The 21347-nt window shown below is 35.8% G+C and overlaps 1 protein-coding gene across 1 annotated transcript in view; it reads right to left on the bottom strand.

Moving 5' to 3' along the window:
- Nucleotides 1–19787: 19787 nt before the first annotated feature.
- The window catches only part of LOC137401953 (protein draper-like), a 36799-nt gene continuing 35239 nt past the window's right edge, over nucleotides 19788–21347 (bottom strand). The window contains exon 21 of the mRNA XM_068088424.1: nucleotides 19788–19978. Coding sequence (XP_067944525.1) covers nucleotides 19788–19978 — 191 coding nt within the window. The remainder of the gene's footprint in view (nucleotides 19979–21347) is intronic.

The raw sequence follows: 21347 nt of genomic DNA, 5'->3' as shown, positions 1-21347 counted from the left end.
CAACCTGTAATTATAACGCCTTCACCGAATAGGCAACCGCCTGTATCTAGCACACCTGTCCAGCAATGGCAGCAACCTGTAACTAGAACGTCTGTACCAAATAGGCAGCCACCTGTATCTAGCACAACTGTCCAGCAAGTGCAACAGCCAGTATGCAGCACACCTGCCGAGGAGCAGCAAAAACCTATGTATTATGTATTGGATGACGCAGATTTTATTAGTTTCGATGAAACACAGCTCAGTGACTATGCAGTAGTTTGCAGTGGTTGCTCCACTGCCAAGAGATATCCTCCTTCTATGATTTGGTATATGTGCCCAACCAAGAATTGCAATATGCGCTGGTGCCTCGAACCAGGATGTGGTGAAGATTTCGAAACCGAAAACGACCTCCTTGATCATATTAGAGCAAGTCATGTTTAATAATTTCTATGGTGTTTGTCTTTAACTAAAATGTGATTTTACTAGATGTAAAAATATTTGTGCAGTCTGATATTCAGTACATACGTGTAAATAAAAATCAAGCATGTTTACCTATTGCTTAATAGCACGAGACAAATCCAGGTAGAGAATAAAAAAGTGTCTTATCAGTTGAACAATCTCCTACAGTATTGTTACGAATTAAGAATGAAGATTCTATGTTAATAAATAAAAAGACGAGACGTGTAAATATTACTGCCACGCAAGCATAATTGTTGCCCAAGTGGAAATACTTGAAGGTTGACTTACAACAAAATTCACTTTACAGTTATTTGATATCAAAAGATTCACCATGTCTTACTCTGTTGTGTTGTAGGTGCAAAATATGCGGATATGCGATTACAAGCTCTTAAAAGCTCAAAAACGAAAAGCCGCAGTAGCTTAGAATTTCTTTATTTCGTTGACGTAACCACGAAATTTCATAATGATCAGACAATGATATGTACTCCTTCGAGGTAAGGTTGAAATGTTTAATGAATTTTTACGGCAAGTTATAAGATATCACTGCTATAGTGACAGCATTACGATGACGATAAAACTGACGCGTAAGAACAATAGACATAGTTTTATTAAATGTGTGAAGTATATTTGTGAAAATATTTCGACAAATAAGATTGCATGAAAGTGTAAACAGAAACCATCTCTCACAACTACATCACATTTGAGCCGTTTTGGAAAGGGAATCCAAACTACGGCGGTCTTGTAGGGCTGCGATTTTCTGTTCTTTTTTAGCTTTTAAGAGCTTGTAATCACATTTCCACATATTTTGCACCTACAACTCAACAGAGTAAGACATGGTGAATCTTTCCATATCAAATAACTGTAATGTGAAATTTGTTGCAAGTCAACCTTTAAGCTTCTTAAGAACTTCTAATAACTCGCTGTTCATAAAAGGTCAAAGTTTCGTGCAGAAATCTTTGCGCAATTAGCTAATTCATTTCCTAGATATATAGATTCTTAATATTAACTACTTTACAAAAAACATGTTATGATTAGTTTTTGCATTAAATATGATGCCCTCAATTTACACGCTTGACAAATTTGGAACCCTTTAATATTGTGATGGCGCGTCAGCAAATTATATATATGATGGCACATATTCTATCTATTATAAGTACATTATTAAGAACTATGTGTATCTGTCTGTCTGTCTGTCTGCATTTCGGCTTTTAAAACCTTGGATAAAAGAATCTGTACCGAATAAAATTCGGTATCTATTTGAAACTATGCTAACTCAGGCATTCGAATGATGTAAAACTTTTCCCACAATCACAATTTTGTGCTTGTGGGAATAGTTTTACATCATTCGAATGCCTGAGTTGGCTACATTGAACAGGCGAAATGAACTGTCATCTACAGTGTACATGCAGACATGTAGACAAATTCTTGTTATGCAACTACAAGACATAAGCTGTAGTAAGACCATGGACTCTATGTAGTTAAAAATTTCAATCTGTTAGCTGCTTCACCTCCATTATATAAACGACTGTAGTTGATTGACATATTTTATTTGATGATTGCTCCCTCAGAGCATGAAACTATTAGTAATAAAAGTGTTTTAACCATAAGTTTTAAACTTTCGTTTCTGTATAACAGGCTCTATTTTATAATATCGAGCACTTTGTGTGGAAATTTTACTCAGAGTACATATATATATATATATATATATATATATATATATACATACATATACATACATATATATATATATATATATGTATGTATACATACATATACATATATACATACACATATATACATATACATACACATATATACATATATATATATAAATTGTTTCCTCACCCCGGATACCCCGTATGGGTGGTAAATTCTGCTCTAACTTGGGTCTCCTACCAGAGACCTGGGAGTTTGAGCACTCGCCTCAAGATCTTAGCTGTTCCCAATAGCGCACTTTTCTGCAACTCACCTGAGTTGATTGCTGTTGGTATTTGGGCAAGCCACATTTTATGCGCCGGTGTTATTGCGCCCAGTGGCCCAATGACTACTGGGATTACAGTTGTTCTTACATTCCAGCATTTTTCAATTTCTTCTCTAAGAGGGAGATATTTCTCTACCTTTTCTTTTTCTTTGCTGGCTATATTGTAGTCATTGGGTACTGCTATATCTATTATAGTAGCCCTCTTGTTCTCCTTGTCTACCACCACTATATTTGGTTGGTTTGCCAGGACATGCTTGTCAGTTTGGATGTAGAAGTCCCAGAGGATCTTAGCCCGGTCATTTTCATTGACCTTACCAGGAGCTTCCCACCAGTGTTGTGGTTTATTAAGGCCATACTCATCACATAGACTTCTATAATACACAACACCTGCGACATGATTATGCCGCTCAGTGTATGCGTTCCCTGCTAGCTGCTTGCATCCACTGATAATGTGTTGGATGGTCTCAGGTGCATCTTTGCACAGTCTGCATCTAGGATCGTCTCTAGTGTGATAGATTTTCGTTTGGAGTTGCCTTGTTGGGAGCACTTGCTCCTGGGCTGCCATGATTAGCGACTCTGTATTGGCCGTTAGGTTTCCTTTGTTCAGCCACATATATGTCTGGTGAAGATCGCCAACCTTAGATATTTGTTGGTGATAAGCACCATGAAGAGGTTTCGTGTGCCAGTCAATTTCCTCATCATCAGAGCGTAGGTCCGTTGTAAGAGCAGCCGATTGAAATTCAGCTAGCAACTTATCTGAGATGGCCATGGAGGCTGCATATGCTTTGATGTTTTCTCCTCCTCTTTCACTGTCTGCTGTACACTTTTGAGTCTCCTACCGCCATCTTTCCTATCAAGATACAATCTAGTAGTATCAGATTTTGGGTGGAGTGCTCCATGTATGGTCAGCAGTTTACGAGTTGCTATATCCGTTTCCTTGATGGCTTCTTCAGTCCACTTTATTATGCCTGCTGGATATCTTATTACTGGCAGTGCGTAGGTATTCATTGCCATGACTTGGTTCTTGGCATTGAGCTGGCTCCGTAAGACCTGCCGAAGGCGTTTCTTGTATTCGGTAATGGCTTTGTGACGTACCTCGGCTATGTATATATATATATATATATATATATATATATATATATATATATATATATATATATATATACTAGCTGTGGTACTCGGTGTTGCTCAAGTAATAAAAAAGTCTTTGGACAAGAGATTGGTTCATATTTAACATATAATGGCATTTGACATTTTAACTTTCAAACACATATCATGAGAGAAGTGTTGTGTAGTTGAAATAAATTATTAGTAAGTAATGGCTAAATATAGTCTATTTCGCAATGATTACAATCTAAAATTATTTGATATACCATTATATGGTTTGAGTTTGTTTCAGTGTTGGCATGCCAGTGTTGGCACATGAAAATATTGTAGGCTATAGAAGAACAAATAGTGGCATAAAAATCCATAGTCATTATCTAATGCAAACACCTCCTGGTGGAAACCATCATCATTAAAAATAGTACCAAAATACTATGTTGTTCTAGTATTTGGTTAGGATGTTTGGATGGCGACAATGAATAGATTTTGCATCAGTGGATATTCACTTTATTTGTTTAACTGTGCCTTTCATACAGCAAATCATGCGTAATTATAAACAGGAAAATGAAGTGCACAAATGAAAAGAGAACATATATAGCGCGATTTGTAAAAAAATAGGCAAATGCATTAATTGAATTGAACATACTATGGTATTAAAACTTACAATAGTTAGGAGTTATCCTCCAAACACCAGTAGGACTTGCCACAGTTTGAGTAGTTGTGATACACTAATGACTAGCTGTTGTGAATCATATAGCATTTGTTAATTCGAATGCTCATTTTGCTGAAAAGTTGAAAACTTGCGCCCTGTCAAGTTATCTTTTGAGGTGGCTTCACAAACCAGCTAAAATTGTTAGAAGCTAAACTGTTTATATTATCTAAAGTCATTGATAATATCAATGCTTGTGATGAAAAGCTAAGCTTGTTAGTTTAATTAAAGATAATAATATTGCTTGTGGCAAATCTAAAACATATTAACCCTGATAACTATAGGTACCTACAATGACTTAAGTGCATTTTGTGGTTATGATCTGCAAGATAATATAACATTACAATGTACTACATGGAGAGTTCTTACCTTCAAAACAGACGTGTAACATAAACACTGAATCTAATTTATATGAATTAAGTTGACTAAATACATAGTTCTTACCTTCAAAACAGACGTGTAACATAAACACTGAATCTAATTTATATGAATTAAGTTGACTAAATACATACTTGAAGGAAGTTTTAGTATGTATTTTAGTAAATTTTAAACTTATAACAAAAATTTTTTCATTTATCCATTTGCGAATCGTTTTTATTATAACATATACTGAATTAACCGGATAACGTATATACGTACATAACTCGCCATGACGAGTTCAGCGACGTGTATATTTTAATAACGTATATAATCAGTACACTAATTGCAAGACTTTAAGTTTGAGATAAATTATTGCTGATATCGTGGAGCGGAACAAATTTGCCATAATGAAAAAAAGACGAAGAAGCATTGTGTTGCATATACCTAAGTCCCAAAATATTTCTTAACAGTGGCATACTAACGTATGGGCGCAATGCTAAAATAATAGCTATATCTGGAAAATTACACGAACAAGTACAGAAATACATGAATACACATACCTGTACGAGCAATTTTGAGAAATATATATATAGATATAAGATATGCCAAGAGGGAAGATCTTATATGGCGTATTGATATAATACAGATATGCCATTTCAGTCTTTCAGCAAGAAGTCTTGTTTAGCCTTCAATCACGCACTCACTTTAAAGGCCATATGAAGTTTCCTGCTAAATGACTGACGCGGCATCGGAGGGAAAAAAGTTCATTCTGCCACCCGTTCCAGCTGGCTCTAATCTACTAACAAATACTAAACATTCTTATGTCATATATGAAAAGATTACTGGTAACAACAGCTGCACATTTGTTTTACTTGCAATGGAATAGCTAGTCAGTTTACAGATAAATGAGGCTCTTTTGCTGAAGTAATTCCATTTTTTTAAATGTTTACCACATGAGTCAATGGACCAGCCAGAAATAAAATCACATTATTATTTCAAAATTGAACAGTTCTTAAATTTTAAGTATCTGCTATCTTTCATAAATAGTACAGCAAAATTTGATTACAAAGTTTGTCTTGTGCTATTTATTATAACCAGCTGTGCTATTCCGTGTTGCCCAGGTATTTAAAATCGGCTTATAAACAGTATGAGGTTATGAGAGTTGCCTGCTACTCGCTATTAGCCTGGCACATCACCAATGGATTATTTGAGTAAGTTTACCAATATGAGCTACCTTTATGACGTTATGTCATTGCTTTGCATCGTAACAAAAAGCAGTAGCCTATTTGCTCCAACATAGCAGACGAATATTGCATAGCAAATCTATCCAGCTCGTGTGGCATAGTTAGTAAGGTGAGACTGGCAAACGGGGAGGTTCCAAGATAAAATCTTCTGCTGTACAAATTCTTTATTCCAAGATTTTAACAGCTATAACTGGAAATATACAATGACGACAATATTGTGAAATATATACATGTGTATATAATTATAGAAGATACAGAGAAGTTGCACAAATACTATATTCACTTTATTATAAAACTAACATTTTGTAATCATGTTTGGAAGCATCGCACTGAAGAAATGATGTGGATGATAATGAAATTACCTCATCAAAAGTTGCTTTCTACAGGTTTTGAACTGACAACCTTTGGTTTTGTAGACTGATGCTGCCATCTATCTCACCCGACACTGTTTCACAACTGTAGAATATTCTACATGTATTTAAAACGTATATTGTAAAACTATGATCATGTAATATTGCTGTAAACCATTACACTGGAGAAATAATATAAATAGTAATTTGAGTGCTTTATAAAAGTTTACTTCAACTGTAGAACTGTAGTTTTTACTATGAAGATGGTGTTCAGTGGCGTTAGTACATCTACGTTTGACGGAAGCGTTATATGAGCATTAGATTTTTAATAATTTATAATAATCAATTATCAATAATATGATAATTTATTAACTAGTGGAACCAGTTAGATACGCAAGGATTTTAAACTATACATAAGATTTCTATATTTTGATATTATAACTTTTTGCTTAGTTAGTAATTTACACCTGCTGTTTCTGACAATAATATAATAATAATAGTGAACCGCAAGTGTATACGCAGTAATCATATAATAATAACCTGTAGATCATCATTATACTATTATATAAAATATTACTACATTATCATTTAGATTATGAATATATTATTATATAAATTATTACTATATTATCCCACGACCAAACAAGAGTGAAACGATTGATTGGGAGAATTATGATAAATGCACATGTGCACACAACTCCTGAAAAATTATCCGTTAACGGCCGTCACCAAACCCTTGCAACGAAATCCTATCAACAAATTCAACTATTTTTCAGTAAAGTCGTTTAAGTATAATAATGATACAAAACGCATACAAACATATTTAAATATGTTACCAAGTCTTTGAAAAATTACCGCAAATTCCTAAAACTAACCCATCTGATCGGATTATACACAAATAGACAGATTAATTTGGATGAAAATCGCCACAAAACACTTGAAAAGCTTGGTTTAATAAAAGTTGAGACCGAAAATCAAAACGCCGAACGACAGAGAATAGAACGATAAAGTCTTGCGCAGTTCACGAAAAAAAAACGTGCACATTTCACCAGTCTATAGCATTGTCGAATTGCCGAAGGTTTCGGCAATTAACATAGGAGTACAGAAATCGTTTCATTTTTGCCGATTTCAATTTTTTCATTTTCATTTGCCGACACATTTGAACAGTTTCGTATTCTAACTGATGTCCAACGCAGTGTAAAGCAAATGATGATGATATTTTTTTAACGGATCTTATGAGATTATTACAATAACTAATTATAAGTTTGGATGACTACAGCACAATGACTACGTAGTACAGATTTTCTAAAGATCTATATCTTATGATTATACGATTATTATGATTATTATTTTATCATTATATAAACCTCTTGTGGTCTTGCTTGAAATTAGTAAATAAGTAAATAAATAATAAAAGTAATAGAAATAAAAAAAATCCATGTATTTATAGTGCTTTATAAAAGTTTGCTTTGACTCCTTACTTGGTCCATTTAGAACAATGCATGGCTCAATTGGCTTTTAGTTTTCATATAAATTTACCCTGATATGTCCGATTAGGACCTCAACGGTTGGCCATCTCGTGCATTAAGGACAATTGCTATCAATGAAACTTTTTCAGGAATGAAAGTGATTCGGGCTTCCTGCTTGTCTGCACATAGTAATGGCATGCTTCTGTCATATGATGACAATGCTTGGTAGTGTTATCATGTTCCCTGTCTTCTTATCAGGAGTTTCCTAAAGACTTTTTGTGTGTCAGCCTTGCTGCCTAAGTACAGTTTAGTCCTCCATTGCACTCTGTTCTTAGATACAGAAGTTCAGGTGTTGGGGTCAATATTAAAATCTTTGAGATCTCATTGAATGTATGAATTGCATATCTCATTGTATGTCTTTGAATCGCAAACAAGGTGTGCCAATTGGGCAAATCCCGTTCTCCAGTACACCATGAGGAAGCTGATTAGGGATTCTGTCAGCTGCCATACGATTGACAGAACCAGCCCAACAGAGTCTGATAAACTTCAGTCTGGTAGAAAGAGGATCAGACCCAGTCAGCCTGAAAAGGTCTTCATGAGTGAGTTTATCTTTCCAGGTTTTTCCACGGATGTCTGAGGTTTCCAAGGTATATTCCAAGGATAAACCTGAGGCTTCTGGTGTCAAATACAATGAGCTCGGATTCTTGTGGTCTGTAAGTTGCCCATGTCTCTGCACTATAAAAAAGAACGCTGCGACCGCAGGCTTCATACACATGAGCTTTGGTTTTGACATTGAGGCTTGTTGTTATAATACTAAGGATGCAGACCCTGCTAGTCTGCATCCTTAGTATTATATCTAGACTGAGTGAATAGAAACATACACTATTTAGCCCGTTGAATAAACGTATGACATGCAATCATAAAAGTTGAGGCGTTTCTAAAACTGGCTGTTATTTGTCTGAATGGTAAATAAAGTTCAAACAAATTACATCAGGCAGAATAAGCCAACAACTCAGTGCCAAGCTCCCAAGCAAGATTACAAAAACATTGTTTTATAATATAGTGGATACAGTATTTTTGCTGCTTCTTTCTCTATCTATACTCTCGTATATATTTCTCAAAGTCCGTGTGTTGGAATTCCGTCTGTCTGTTGGAAATCCGGCTATAGCTATTATTAGAACAGCTGGGCTTGCCAACAATAAAGACTCAAATTCATGGAATTTCATGGAAATTCATGGAATTCTTACTGTCATTGGAAGCCTAACCTTATTAACTAACTAGCTTAGTGGAGTTTCTATTGGCAATATGCCAGGCCACTAGCTTGAAAGATACAGTTGTTTGACAAAGTTTTAAAACCTTTACAGTTGTTTTTATTTCTCTCCTAATTTATTTCAACTACACGACACACTCCTCTCATGATATGTAGTTTGAAAGTTAGAAAGGCAAATGTTGTTATATGTTAAATACAAATCAATTTTCTGTCCAAAGACTCTTCTATTACACGGGCAACGCCGGGTGGCACAGTGAGTTGTGTTATATAGCAGAAAGAAAAATTTCAAAATCAAATGTTTTGGTTTTTTCATTTTTTGTGATTTATTTTCATCAATAAAATTAGTTAAACAAAAAAAAGGCTGGAAGAGTGATGAAGCACATAATACGCAATAGCATAGCTAGTCGTGGCCTTGGGCTTGTTGTCAGCGTGTAAACAACGTCAATATTTATGAGTAATTAGTTTTCATTCATCTGCTAAAAAATGCAACCTAACTTCTCTCTTGAAACTGGCCACTTTCTTTATGCTTGTAATAGTTTTAGGGAGTTAGTTAAAAAAGTGGCCTATTGTTAATCCACCCTGCGATGGCCCGCTCAAGAAGATTGTGAGAGATTTAGACAGAAATTTGAGAATCGGGTTGCAGTACTATTTATGAGAGTTAGCCGAAACTTAAACTTTTAAAGCTGTTCAACTGGAAATAATACTTTTGTTCAGTAGCTACTAGTACTACTAGTACTACTAGTACTACTACAACAAGTAGCGTAACAGCAACTTTGAAGAATATCATGGCGCTATCTTTGTCATAAGAGTTTTTCATGGCTCAATGAACCTGCTGGCAAACTAGAAAGATTTTTTCAAATAAAAATTTAGTGCTAAAAGTCGATTATGTTATATAATATAATACAATTCCTCAACTGCACGCGAGAGTCAGAAAGTGTGATCCTGAGAGAGCGAGAATACAATATAATAATATTATAATATATAATAATATAATATAATACAATATGATATAATATGCAACAACACTGCTAGTAACAGTAAAAATACAGATGACTACTAGTTATGCTCACTAACCACTCGATCAAATGAATGTCGGCTGGTCTGTCATTGGAAGATATTCTTCACTGAACTCCGCGAACTCTCCTTTTTACAATAAAACTGATCTGCTTATTGCCAACATTGCTTCCTATATCAGCCATGGTTTATCTTATTACATACATGTACTAGATAACTACTGTAGATGAATGCCCAGGGTTTCACAAGTAATAAAATAAATGCCAAATGAACTTGATTTACTTCACTGATAAGCTACATGTAGTACCTTAAGCTTTACTATAATAATAGTCATGAAGCCAGCTTCACGTTGTTACGCATAATGACACATAATGAGACATAGTGAGACATAGTGAGACATAGTGAGACATAGTGAGACATAGTGAGACATAGTGAGACACGGCACACATCACAATCGCTGCATAAGTTCTTGTCCTATTAATCCACATTACGGCAAGGACATTGTGCATTGGGTTAGATCGCCGGTCTGCAGACCTGGAGGTTTCCGTTCAAAGCCGGTGGGAAGCAAGTCTTTTATTCCTAAAACTTGATTGCTATAATGGGGCAGATGAATAATAGATAAACAACAGACAAACAAACACAGAATTATATTCTGGTCGTGTCATTTTCAATATAAATGCAGCAATTTATGTAGAGCACTATTATGGGCTATTATGAGCCCATTATGAGCTCCCAAAGTGAGCCTTGTCCATGTGTCTTAGACTTTTGTGAAACCAAATAGTTCCTAACATTCATGAAAATGTCATGTTTGTAGCGTGCAGTTGCTGTGGCCTCCCTAAACGTCAACAAATAATACTGTTTAAAATCCAATCCGTCATCTTTGAAGACAAATTCTCGGTTGTTTGTGTTGACCGTACTGACCAACACCACCTTCGATAAAAAGCTGGATTTTAGGTTAAACTGCTTCGCATTCAACTCCAAAAATAGTTTGGAAAAGCTGAAATATTTCTCTATTACACTCTTTAAGCTAGTTTTAAAAAAGAATAATGATATTTGGTAACAATAACTCATAATATTAGCATAACTCAGTACTACCATCATGATTGTTGGGGCTGTCTAAAAAACTATTCATCTTTTCTCCTTTCTCTCATACACTAGTTCTGCAGACACAAAATTGTAAGAATCCTGAACACCTACATTTGAGATTCAATGAGAATCATGATAACATAGCTCACAGTAGTTATAAAGCCATTGAGTCGCACAGGTAAAGAAATCCCTGGTCGGAAAGAAATTTGTACAATTCTACTAGTAGTTTTCTAGCATAGTAATACCTTGTTGAGCAGGTGTAGGAATAACATTTAGTTAAAGTGAATTCACATGCAGTTGGTGAAACCTTTAATTTGTATTTATAAGTATGCAGTGTGATCTAAAGAACAGGAAAGACTGATAACTAGCAACGACAGCACTAGTATAGGTCTGAAGCCTGGCTGCATGAATACACATGTAGTTAGATGCTACAGCTTAGTGAACTAATTGGTAATAGTAATTCTCATCTTAACTTACTGAGGACCAGTCGCAGCGCGGTAAGAGGTTAACACAACTACAGTCAGGGTCATTTTGGTGTCAGTTAAGCTTCCATTTAAATACAGTACTAGCAATGAGCCCTGCATTTCCTAGGATTTCTTCAATGCAGGTGGCTAAACTGCTTTCACAACAACAATCTATGAAAAATTTTTAACTGACAAACAATATTAATTACACTATTTGCAATAAAATGTGGTAATTACAAACTTTAAACAGATTGTCATAGAACTTAACATAACATTTCTGCACCGTTTGATTATATGTTAAGAAATACTGACACAATTTACCAATTTCAATTTATTGATATTATCCTCTCTGCCATCTTGTATTTTAATAATAGAAAACTTACCTAATTTGCGAAAGTTTTAAAAAACGTAACTTAATATAGCTTCTAAAATTGCAAGTTTTTTCATTCTACTATTATAGTTTTATTTATTCCATTTTGCTAATATGTTACGTTAAACTATGAATGAATCGTTAATACAGTGCTTCCTCAAGTTACGTTTACCCTGTCAACCGATTTTTTCGCTTTATGATGTAAAAAATGTTTTTTCTATCTACCCACAGGACTTTATTTTGCTATATGACATCAACAAAGATTTTTTTTAAATTAAAATTTGACAGGTGGTGTGCTGAAAATGTCAATTATTGAGGATGCCGATTTGCTATTCGGCAAAACCCCTCTCACAAGGCTTGAAAGAGATACGATGCTCTCTCTCAGCTCGCCATTATCCGTTGCAAGTTATAGTGAAAACGAAACCGGCAACAGATAGGTGATAAAACTTTAGATGACGACAATGTTAATGTTTAGTAAAATACGTACTAAAACTTAGTTTTAAGTATGTGTTTAATAAGCGAAATTCTTTTAAGTTAAATTCAACATTTATGTAATGCGCCTGTCTCAAAGGTAAGATTTCCCTATTGTATATTTTGCAAGTAGTTTTACATACGCTAAAGTTGCTGTAGGTAACTATAGTTACTAAGGTTAACATACTATCTTGTTACCAATTTTTTATTGTAGAATACATAAATAAAATCTTGAAGTTTTTACCAGGGGGCGCTTGCATTGCATAATTACTATGGGTTTTTATGTCCCTCTATACAACATTTTCGCCTTTCGATACCAACCCTTGAATGAATTAAAACCGTATTGCAAGGGTCCACTGTAGTTCATTATATTTGCGAGCTTGTTGCATCTGTAGATATGACTAGTTGTAGCTCAAATAGACAAGGCTTGCTTGAATCTTTATTTACATGTGAGATTAATTTATTGCAGTATGCTGTAGAATTTGAAATGTCAATCAATGATTTTCTGTGAAAATTACTGAATACAATTTATGTTCAAACGCTGAAAAAACACATTTGCCTGATTACAAAAATCAAATAATAAACCAAAATAAAATAATATAGCAAATGACACTAAATAAATGAAATAAGGGTTTGTTAGAAGCGCTTATACATGCATGTACGTACATGTATGTCTAAAGGTAGTGTTTGTGTCTCACAGGTTTTCACTGTTAATGTGTTCAGGATGGGTCAGATCTCTCACTTTACCAGCTTCTCGAGCAAGCTTACAATGAAAGCTACCAGCACATAGTAGATAAGAGGTCATGTGACTTTATTCAAATTGCAACAAAAGCCTACAAGATTTATCTTACTATGAGTAAATAACTCCATGACCTACAAAGGTAATTAGAAAAAAATGTGAAGGAAAGTGCAGGGAGTACCGCAGACTGTTGGTTATCTTTTAGTATCTCAGCAATCTAGTACCTGGGCAGTCTCAAAAGCTGTGAAAAATCGAACGACGAAGCAAAACAGATTGCGCAGCGAATCTATATATATATTTCTCAAAATCCGTCTGTTGGAAATACGTCTGTTGGAAATCCGGCTATAGCTATTATTATAACAGCTGAGCTGGACAACAATACAGACTCAAAGTCATGGCTTACGTCATTGGATACCTAACCTTATTAACTAGCTTAGTGGAGTTTTCCATTGGCAATATGCCAGGCTACTAGCTTGAAAGGTACAGTTGTTTGACAAAGTTTTAAAACCTTTACAGTTGTTTTTATTTTAATTTATTTCAACTACACAAACCACGCTTTTTGAGCTTTTAAGAGCTTGTAATCACCTTTCCACATATTTGGCACCTACAACACAACAGGGTAAGACATGGTGAATCTTTTGATACCAAATAACTGTATTGTGAATTTTGTTGCAAGTCAACCTTTAAATACAAATCAATTTTCTGTCCAAAGACTCTTCTCTTACACGGGCAACGCCGGGTGGCACAGCTAGTAAGTATATATAAGCTCAATAACTTTAGTAACCTGAAAGGCAAACAATTGTTGGTAGCATGCCAGATAATAAAGCCAAATATCGCGGGTTCAAATCACATATGATGCAAATATTTTTTCTCAAGCTTTTGCCACAGCTTTGGACAGGTGAGTGAATGAATGCTGTTTATATTATTGTAAAAACTATTTCTCTAATTGTTTTGTTATTTTCTCATGAAGCCTGCCTGGATAGGAGCTATAACTGAAATGATCACAATTGCTGGACCAACTAATTTTTGAAAGTTCTTTTTAACTTTAACATTTCTATACTGTATTTCAAATGAGGTTACTTGTTAAAAAAAATGCCTCAGCTGTCACAAATGTTCTCCTACAACAAATCCGTAGTTACGAAACCATATATTTCATTGATTAAGGATGCCCCATCAACTGAACCTCATAGACTAAACCGACAGTATTTTAAGCGGCAACAGCTGTTAAAACTTAACGAAATGATCCAAAAGTGTGTTAAAATATTATTATATCATAGTAGTTTAGATAATGTTGGAATATGTTTTAGAGTTGTCTGCTCGTCCTTATTATTATTCAACTTATATTTTACCCACAATTATTTTTCTTCTCCCCTTGCTTGATTGTATCCTGATAATGGTGGCTGTATAATAAAAGGACTCAACTATAAATCCCTTATAATCGCGTATAAAATAATAGGTTATGGGCCCAGGAAAACTCTAATATCAAGCAAGCACCATGGATGATAAACTGTCTGTGGATAAACTTACTACGTCCAACTATTCTACATGGAGATTCAAACTGAAACATTTGCTCATTGCAAAAAAACTTTATGAACATTGTGATGGTAGTATTGCAGAGCCAACGGAAGGTGCAGATGCTAAGAAAGCTTATATAAAACAATCACAGAGTGCTCTTAGTCATATTGTATTGGCGATCAGTGATGAACTCATATATTTGAACACTGAGTGTGAGACACCGAAAGCAGCGTGGGAGAAGCTACAGTCTCAATTCGAAAGAGACACACTAGCAAATCGGATATATCTAAAGAAACAATATTTCAGAGCTATCATGCGTGATGGTACATCTATAGAAAATCATCTAAAATATATGAAGGATATTGTAAACAAGCTCACGGCTATCAAAGCCCCGGTGAGCGAGGAAGATCAGGTAGTAACACTGTTGGGCAGTATGCCGAGTAGCTATGCAACTGTCGTGACAGCCTTAGAAGGGCAAAAGCCTGAAACCCTAACATTAGAATTTGTTCAAAACGCGTTACTCAATGAAGAGCAGAAACATGGCGTAAAAGCTGCCGAAATGGATTCCGGTGAAAGCGACAAGTATGGAAAAACGACTTCAAATTCTGACACTGCCTTATATACCGTCGGAGATAACACGTATGAGAGAAGATGCTATAACTGCAATTCACCATATCACGTGGTCAGAGATTGCACAGCGCAACAGAATAGTCGAGGTAACTACAATCGTGCTAACTACAATCGTGGAAACTATAGTCGCGGAAACTACAGTCGTGGTCAGGGCCGTGGTCGTGGTCAGGGCCGTGGTCAGGCGAATCAGCATGGAGCTAAATTTGTGACTGAATTCCAAGCAACTGAAATTCAAAGTGAGGAGAGTGCTTTTCTAGTAGGAGAAAATATAGCGGCAGCGAAAGAATGGCTCATTGATAGTGGGGCAACTCGCCACATGACTCCTGAAAACGGTGGTTTCAGTACGTACACAAAGTTTGACCAGCCTGAGAAAGTTGCTATAGCGGACGGCAGAGTATTGGATGCCATAGGCTCAGGTAACATTATGATATCAGTGTCCGTTAGCCGGAAAGTGAAAAGAAAAGCCACTCTCCACGATGTACTTCATGTACCAGATTTGAAACAAAATATATTCTCTGTACAGTCGGCCGCTAGTAAGGGTATGATAGTACAATTTGGCCACAGTAGATGTTGGGTTAAGAACAAACTCTACCAAATACATGCTATGGGAACTCTCGTTGGGAAACTTTACTATTTAGATCTGGAGTCGTCTGATCATAAAGCAAATCTAGCGTCGTCGTGTAACGATATATTACATAAGAGACTCACTCATATCAATCCTACCAGCATCAGACTTATGAACCGTGAACAGCTTGCTACAGGTGCCGATCTGTCTAACGTAAATGTAGGTACCATATGTGACCCTTGTGTGAAAGGTAAAATGGCTCGAAAACCGTTTATAGCTAAAGATGGTATTAAATCTACTAGAGTGCTAGAACTAGTTCATAGCGATGTATGTGGTCCAATGCAGAATAAATCAATTGGTGGCAGTAGATATTTTGTGAGTTTTATTGATGATTTTAGTAGATTTTCGTATGTGTATTTTATCAATGAGAAATCGGATGTATTTTCTGTATTTAAAGAGTTTAAAGCCTTAGTGACCAACCAAACCGGCCAGCCAATCGGAACCCTTCGAACTGACGGTAGAGGGGAATACGTATCAAGCGAATTTGAAGAATACCTGCACTCTCAAGGTATTCAGCATCAACTAGATTAGATATTCACAACAGCAAAACGGTGTAGCAGAACGGTATAATCGCACTGTATGTGAATTAGCCCGCGCGTTAGTAATCGACGCTGCATTACCGAAACATTTCTGGGCTGAGGCCATTTCAACAGCTGTTTATATTAGGATCGTGCCCCCACTACCGCTCACCATGAGCCCACAACTCCATACCAGCAATGGTACAACTGTAAACCAGATATTAGTAATCTAAGGGTGTTTGGTTCTTTAGCCCATGCTCATGTACCAAGTGAGCTCCGTCAGAAACTAGATGATAAAGCAGAGACAATGATGTTTGTTGGCTATAGCCTTAGATCGAAAGGCTATCGTTTATATAATCCTTCTACTAAGAAAGTCGTAGTACGCCGAGATGTCGTGATAGATGAAAATAGGTTAAGGTTACCAGAGTCCGAGACTAACCAATGTGAGGATGAAGACAACTCCGAAAAGCTGACAGTTGAATTTCCAGAACCTGAAAATCACTCAGCAGTTACACGAAAATCACAGCGAAACCCCAATCCTTTTGTAAGATTCGGGGTTGATGAGTATGTCAATCATGTGGCTTGCCTCACCAGCAATATAACCGAACCGCTAACAATGTCAGAGGCTATGTCTAGTCCCCAATCAAAGCAATGGATGAACGCTGCCTCCGAAGAATACACCGCATTAATCGATAATCAAACCTGGACATTAGTAAAACTACCGGCTGGTCGTAAAGCCATTGGTAGTAAGTGGGTGTTCAAAACCAAGTGCAAACCCGATGGAAACGTGGACAGATTCAAAGCTAGATTAGTAGCCAAAGGGTACAGTCAAAAACAAGGAATAGATTACGATGAAACATTTGCACCAGTAGTGCATCGGTCATCACTTCGAGCGCTTCTATCATATGGCACGGATAGAGGCATGTTGATACATCAAATGGACGTAGTAGCAGCTTTTCTCAATGGTAAAGTTTCTGAGGAATTATTTATGACACAACCTGATGGATTTGTATCACCTGGAAACAAAAAGTTGGTATGCAAATTGAATCGCTCTCTGTATGGCCTAAAGCAATCATCACGATGTTGGAATCTAGTCCTCGATGAGTATCTGCGGCAGCTTGGCTTCTCTCCTTCGAGCGTCGAACAATGTGTCTATGTACATAACGACCATGGCGATCAAACGATATTAGGGGTCTATGTAGATGATATCGGAATCCTAAGTGACACTGATCAATCGATGAAAATAATTAAAGAATCATTAAGTTCAAAGTTTCAGATGAAAGACCTAAGGCAACTGCAATTTTGTCTCGGTATAAACGCGGAATTCACAGACACCTCAGTGAAGCTGCACCAGAAACATTATATTCAGCAGATTCTTGAGAAGTATGATATGTCCGACTGTAAAAGTGTAGCAACCCTGTTCACTACAGATATACAACTAGTGAAGGATGACGGCAGTAAATCTGTGGATCACACTCTATATCAATCGATCGTAAGCAGCCTTCTCTACGCATCTACAGCTACACGACCAGACATTGCACATTCTGTGGGAGTGTTGTTGAAATTCAATTCCATGCCGACCCAAACGCACCTCACTGCTGCAAAGCGCGTTCTCAGATACTTAAAAGGCACCATGGACTATGGGATTACATTCAACAAAACTGACACAACCCGTTGGTTATTCAGATGCTAACTGGGCTGAGAACAACGAATCTAGACACTCGATATTCGGAAATGTTTTTATGTCTAGCAGTGGGCCAATCAGCTGCATGGTTCAGTAAACGCCAATCGACAAGTCTTCAACAGAAACCGAGTATATCGCAGCTTTTGAAGCTGCAAAAGAGGCAGCCTGGCTACGGCAATTATTCGTTGACATTACTCGAGAGACATTACCACCAATAGTACTCCGCGTAGACAACCAATCGGCCATCAGCATAGCAAACAACACTAACGTTAGTAAGCGCAGCAAGCATATGGATATAAAATATCATTATATTCGACAAGAAGTCCAAAACCACAATATAGTCACAGAATATTGTGCAACTGATGATATGATAGCCGATATCTTCAACAAACCCTACCTAAAATTCGTTTCGAGAAACTTCGTGTTATGTTAAATGTGGGATAGACGCCTGGCTGGCCGGTAACTAGGAACATTATTATTACAGGGTGTACGCTTCGTATTTGCATACATTATTTTGTTGTGAACTTATCAAAACTATGTGGGAGTGTTCAAATATTATTATATCATAGTAGTTTAGATAATGTTGGATTATGTTTTAGAGTTGTCTGCTCGTCCTTATTATTATTCAACTTATATTTTACCCACAATTCTTTGTCTTCTCCCCTTGCTTGATTGTATCCTGATAATGGTGGCTGTATAATGAAAGGACTCAACTATAAATCCCTTATAATCGCGTATAAAACAATAAAGTGTATAGCTTTATGAATTTGAGCACTCATTTGGTTGCAAATAATTTTATAATCTTAACATTTATTTATATATGCATAACTCTATGAGTAACAAAATTGTTAAAGACAACATGGCATATGAGGTTACACTACTACATAGACACAGGTAGCCTTCGGCCATTGAATAGCTCACACAATGAAGGGTTTAAAACAATGATTTTCTTGATGTAGTTCATTTCCGTTTATGTCAGATTCAAAAACATATTAAACTAATAAAAAATACATTTTAATTTTCAAAACAGATGATTGCAAGTTGTGAATCATGTTTTATTCTGTTTCATGGGTTGAGAGGACTAGAGCAGACACTGACGAGCATAGCATTTATATTCGAGGTAAAAGAATCTTGAATTCACCAGGAAAGAGCAATCAGGTATTGTTAGAGAGCAGCTGTTAGAAAAAGAACTGAGTAAAAGCTTCAAAACATATTTTTTCAGTTCAATCTCAAGGCTTGTAGTACTAACTATACCTACATTAGAAGGTGTAAGTTCACTCTCAAGGCTTGTAGTACTAACTATACCTACATTAGAAGGTGTCCTATTTTTATGGTTAGAAATCAAAACAAAACACTTTCTGGCAGCTGCTTGAACTACAAAACTGGTTGGTCAGGATGCAACTGGATACATAAAACTAAAACCAGAATTAAAAAGTGACAGCTTAAAAATTTAAATATCACTTGATTTAATGTAATCTAATTTTGTTGCAGACTGTTTTTGGGGGATGCATTTAAACTCTGGAAACTTACTTCTAGTAATCACCCTAATATTTGAGCACTGCTGTGATCTCAAAAAAAATCTTTTTCCTATGGTATCAATAACTGATGTTAATAATGTGAATTTATTTTATGTAATGTGAGAACATGAATAAACAAATAGAATGAACAGACGTGACACGGTAATCACCCATTTCTGGCACTAGGAGTCACTAGGAATAATAGATGAATAGACGGCAGAGCCAACTCTCAGTCCAACACTGGAGCCGCCTTTGTCTTAATTTTCTTTGGTTTTTTCTTCTTAGCCTGAGCGGGTGTCGCATTCTGCCAAGGAGAAGAGGCTATATACTCATCTGCTTCAGGTTCCGGTTCGGGTTCTGACTCCTCTTTTGCGGCTGATTTGCGTTTAGATACACTTTTTCCTTTCTTTGGAGCCTCATCTGCAACAAGCGTTCTCAATAGATTTACAGTTTTTGACCAAATATGTCACTATAGTGTGAAAATTAGTGTACTTTATTAATTAATTGTACTCTACATTGTAACAACATTGTAATGATTTTCCTCAAATTATGCAGCGCATGTTCATGCCAAAGAGTAGCATCTCAAGACCAACATTTTAGATCTTATTTTTAGATTATTATTGAAATCTAAATTATTTTTAGATCTTAGATCTTATTTGGACCAGTTTATTTGAGTAAAATGGGAAAACATAAGAAACATTCTTCAATTTAGTAAATAAATTCTGACTTGAACTGCAAAGCCATTTTGTTAAACATGTGACGACTTTGACTCAAGATTTGAAACTTTTAACAATCAAAAATCGAAATAAGGTTTGCTCTGCTAATGGCAGAAATTCACATGAAATTCCAACCTGATAATATTTAAGGTAAAAGTTGATCAAGATAATGAGACCTTTTGAGCTGTGGTTTTCTTTATTGAAAAGCCAAAAGAATATCCTGCTTTCAAATAAAAAAGCAAAAAGGATTCATTTACTGCTTGAATGAAAACTTAAAGATATGAAAAAATTCATTTCCAATACTTCAGCTGCCTAAAAATGAACCTTGAGGAACTATTTGTAAAAATTTTTTTCGAAAAGATGAACTAGTAAGCAAAGCTTTGCTATGGATAAACTCAGATGTATTAGTGTTTATAGGCTTAGTTATTGCCTCTATAGTTTAGTGGTTTATAATTGTTTGCTTCATTAACTGAGTTATGTTTCTGTTTTCATATTCAGATTATTTACAATTTTTAATTAAGGTACTTGAATTGGTTTGAAATTATTTGCACAAGCCATTGCGATATTTTTGCGCATGTCTAAAAATATAACACTTATCATGATATCTACATTCAAACTTGAGGGAAAAGTCATGATTTACTAATAATAAAATCTGTTTAAGGTGATGTAACAGAATAATTCATTTAATAAAGAATGTCGGCCATTCACAAACATTAATTTTGCCAAATAAAGTAAATCGAAAGAGTGCGCAGCATATAAACATATAAGATGTAGGGTAAATATGCAATGGTTTACAGGCTTGAACCTAACTTAGTTCAGCTGAAAGAAAGCAGTATTGTTAGCTAATGCTGAACCCTATTGAGTTCGGTTTTAAGGAATCTTTCTCCACACTAAAGCTTCAAAATGAGACACGGAGAGATAACAGGTGTTCAGAGACACAGAGACACAGAGAGAGATAGTAGGTGTTCAGAGGCACAGAGAGATAATAGGTGTTCAGATACACAGAGAGATAATAGGTGTTCAGAGACACAGAGAGATAATAGGTGTTCAGAGACACAGAGAGATAATAGGTG

This window comes from Watersipora subatra, chromosome 8 (assembly GCF_963576615.1).
Source record: "Watersipora subatra chromosome 8, tzWatSuba1.1, whole genome shotgun sequence".
NCBI lineage: Eukaryota > Metazoa > Bryozoa > Gymnolaemata > Cheilostomatida > Watersiporidae > Watersipora > Watersipora subatra.
This window is presented reverse-complemented; position numbering and strand designations above follow the sequence as displayed.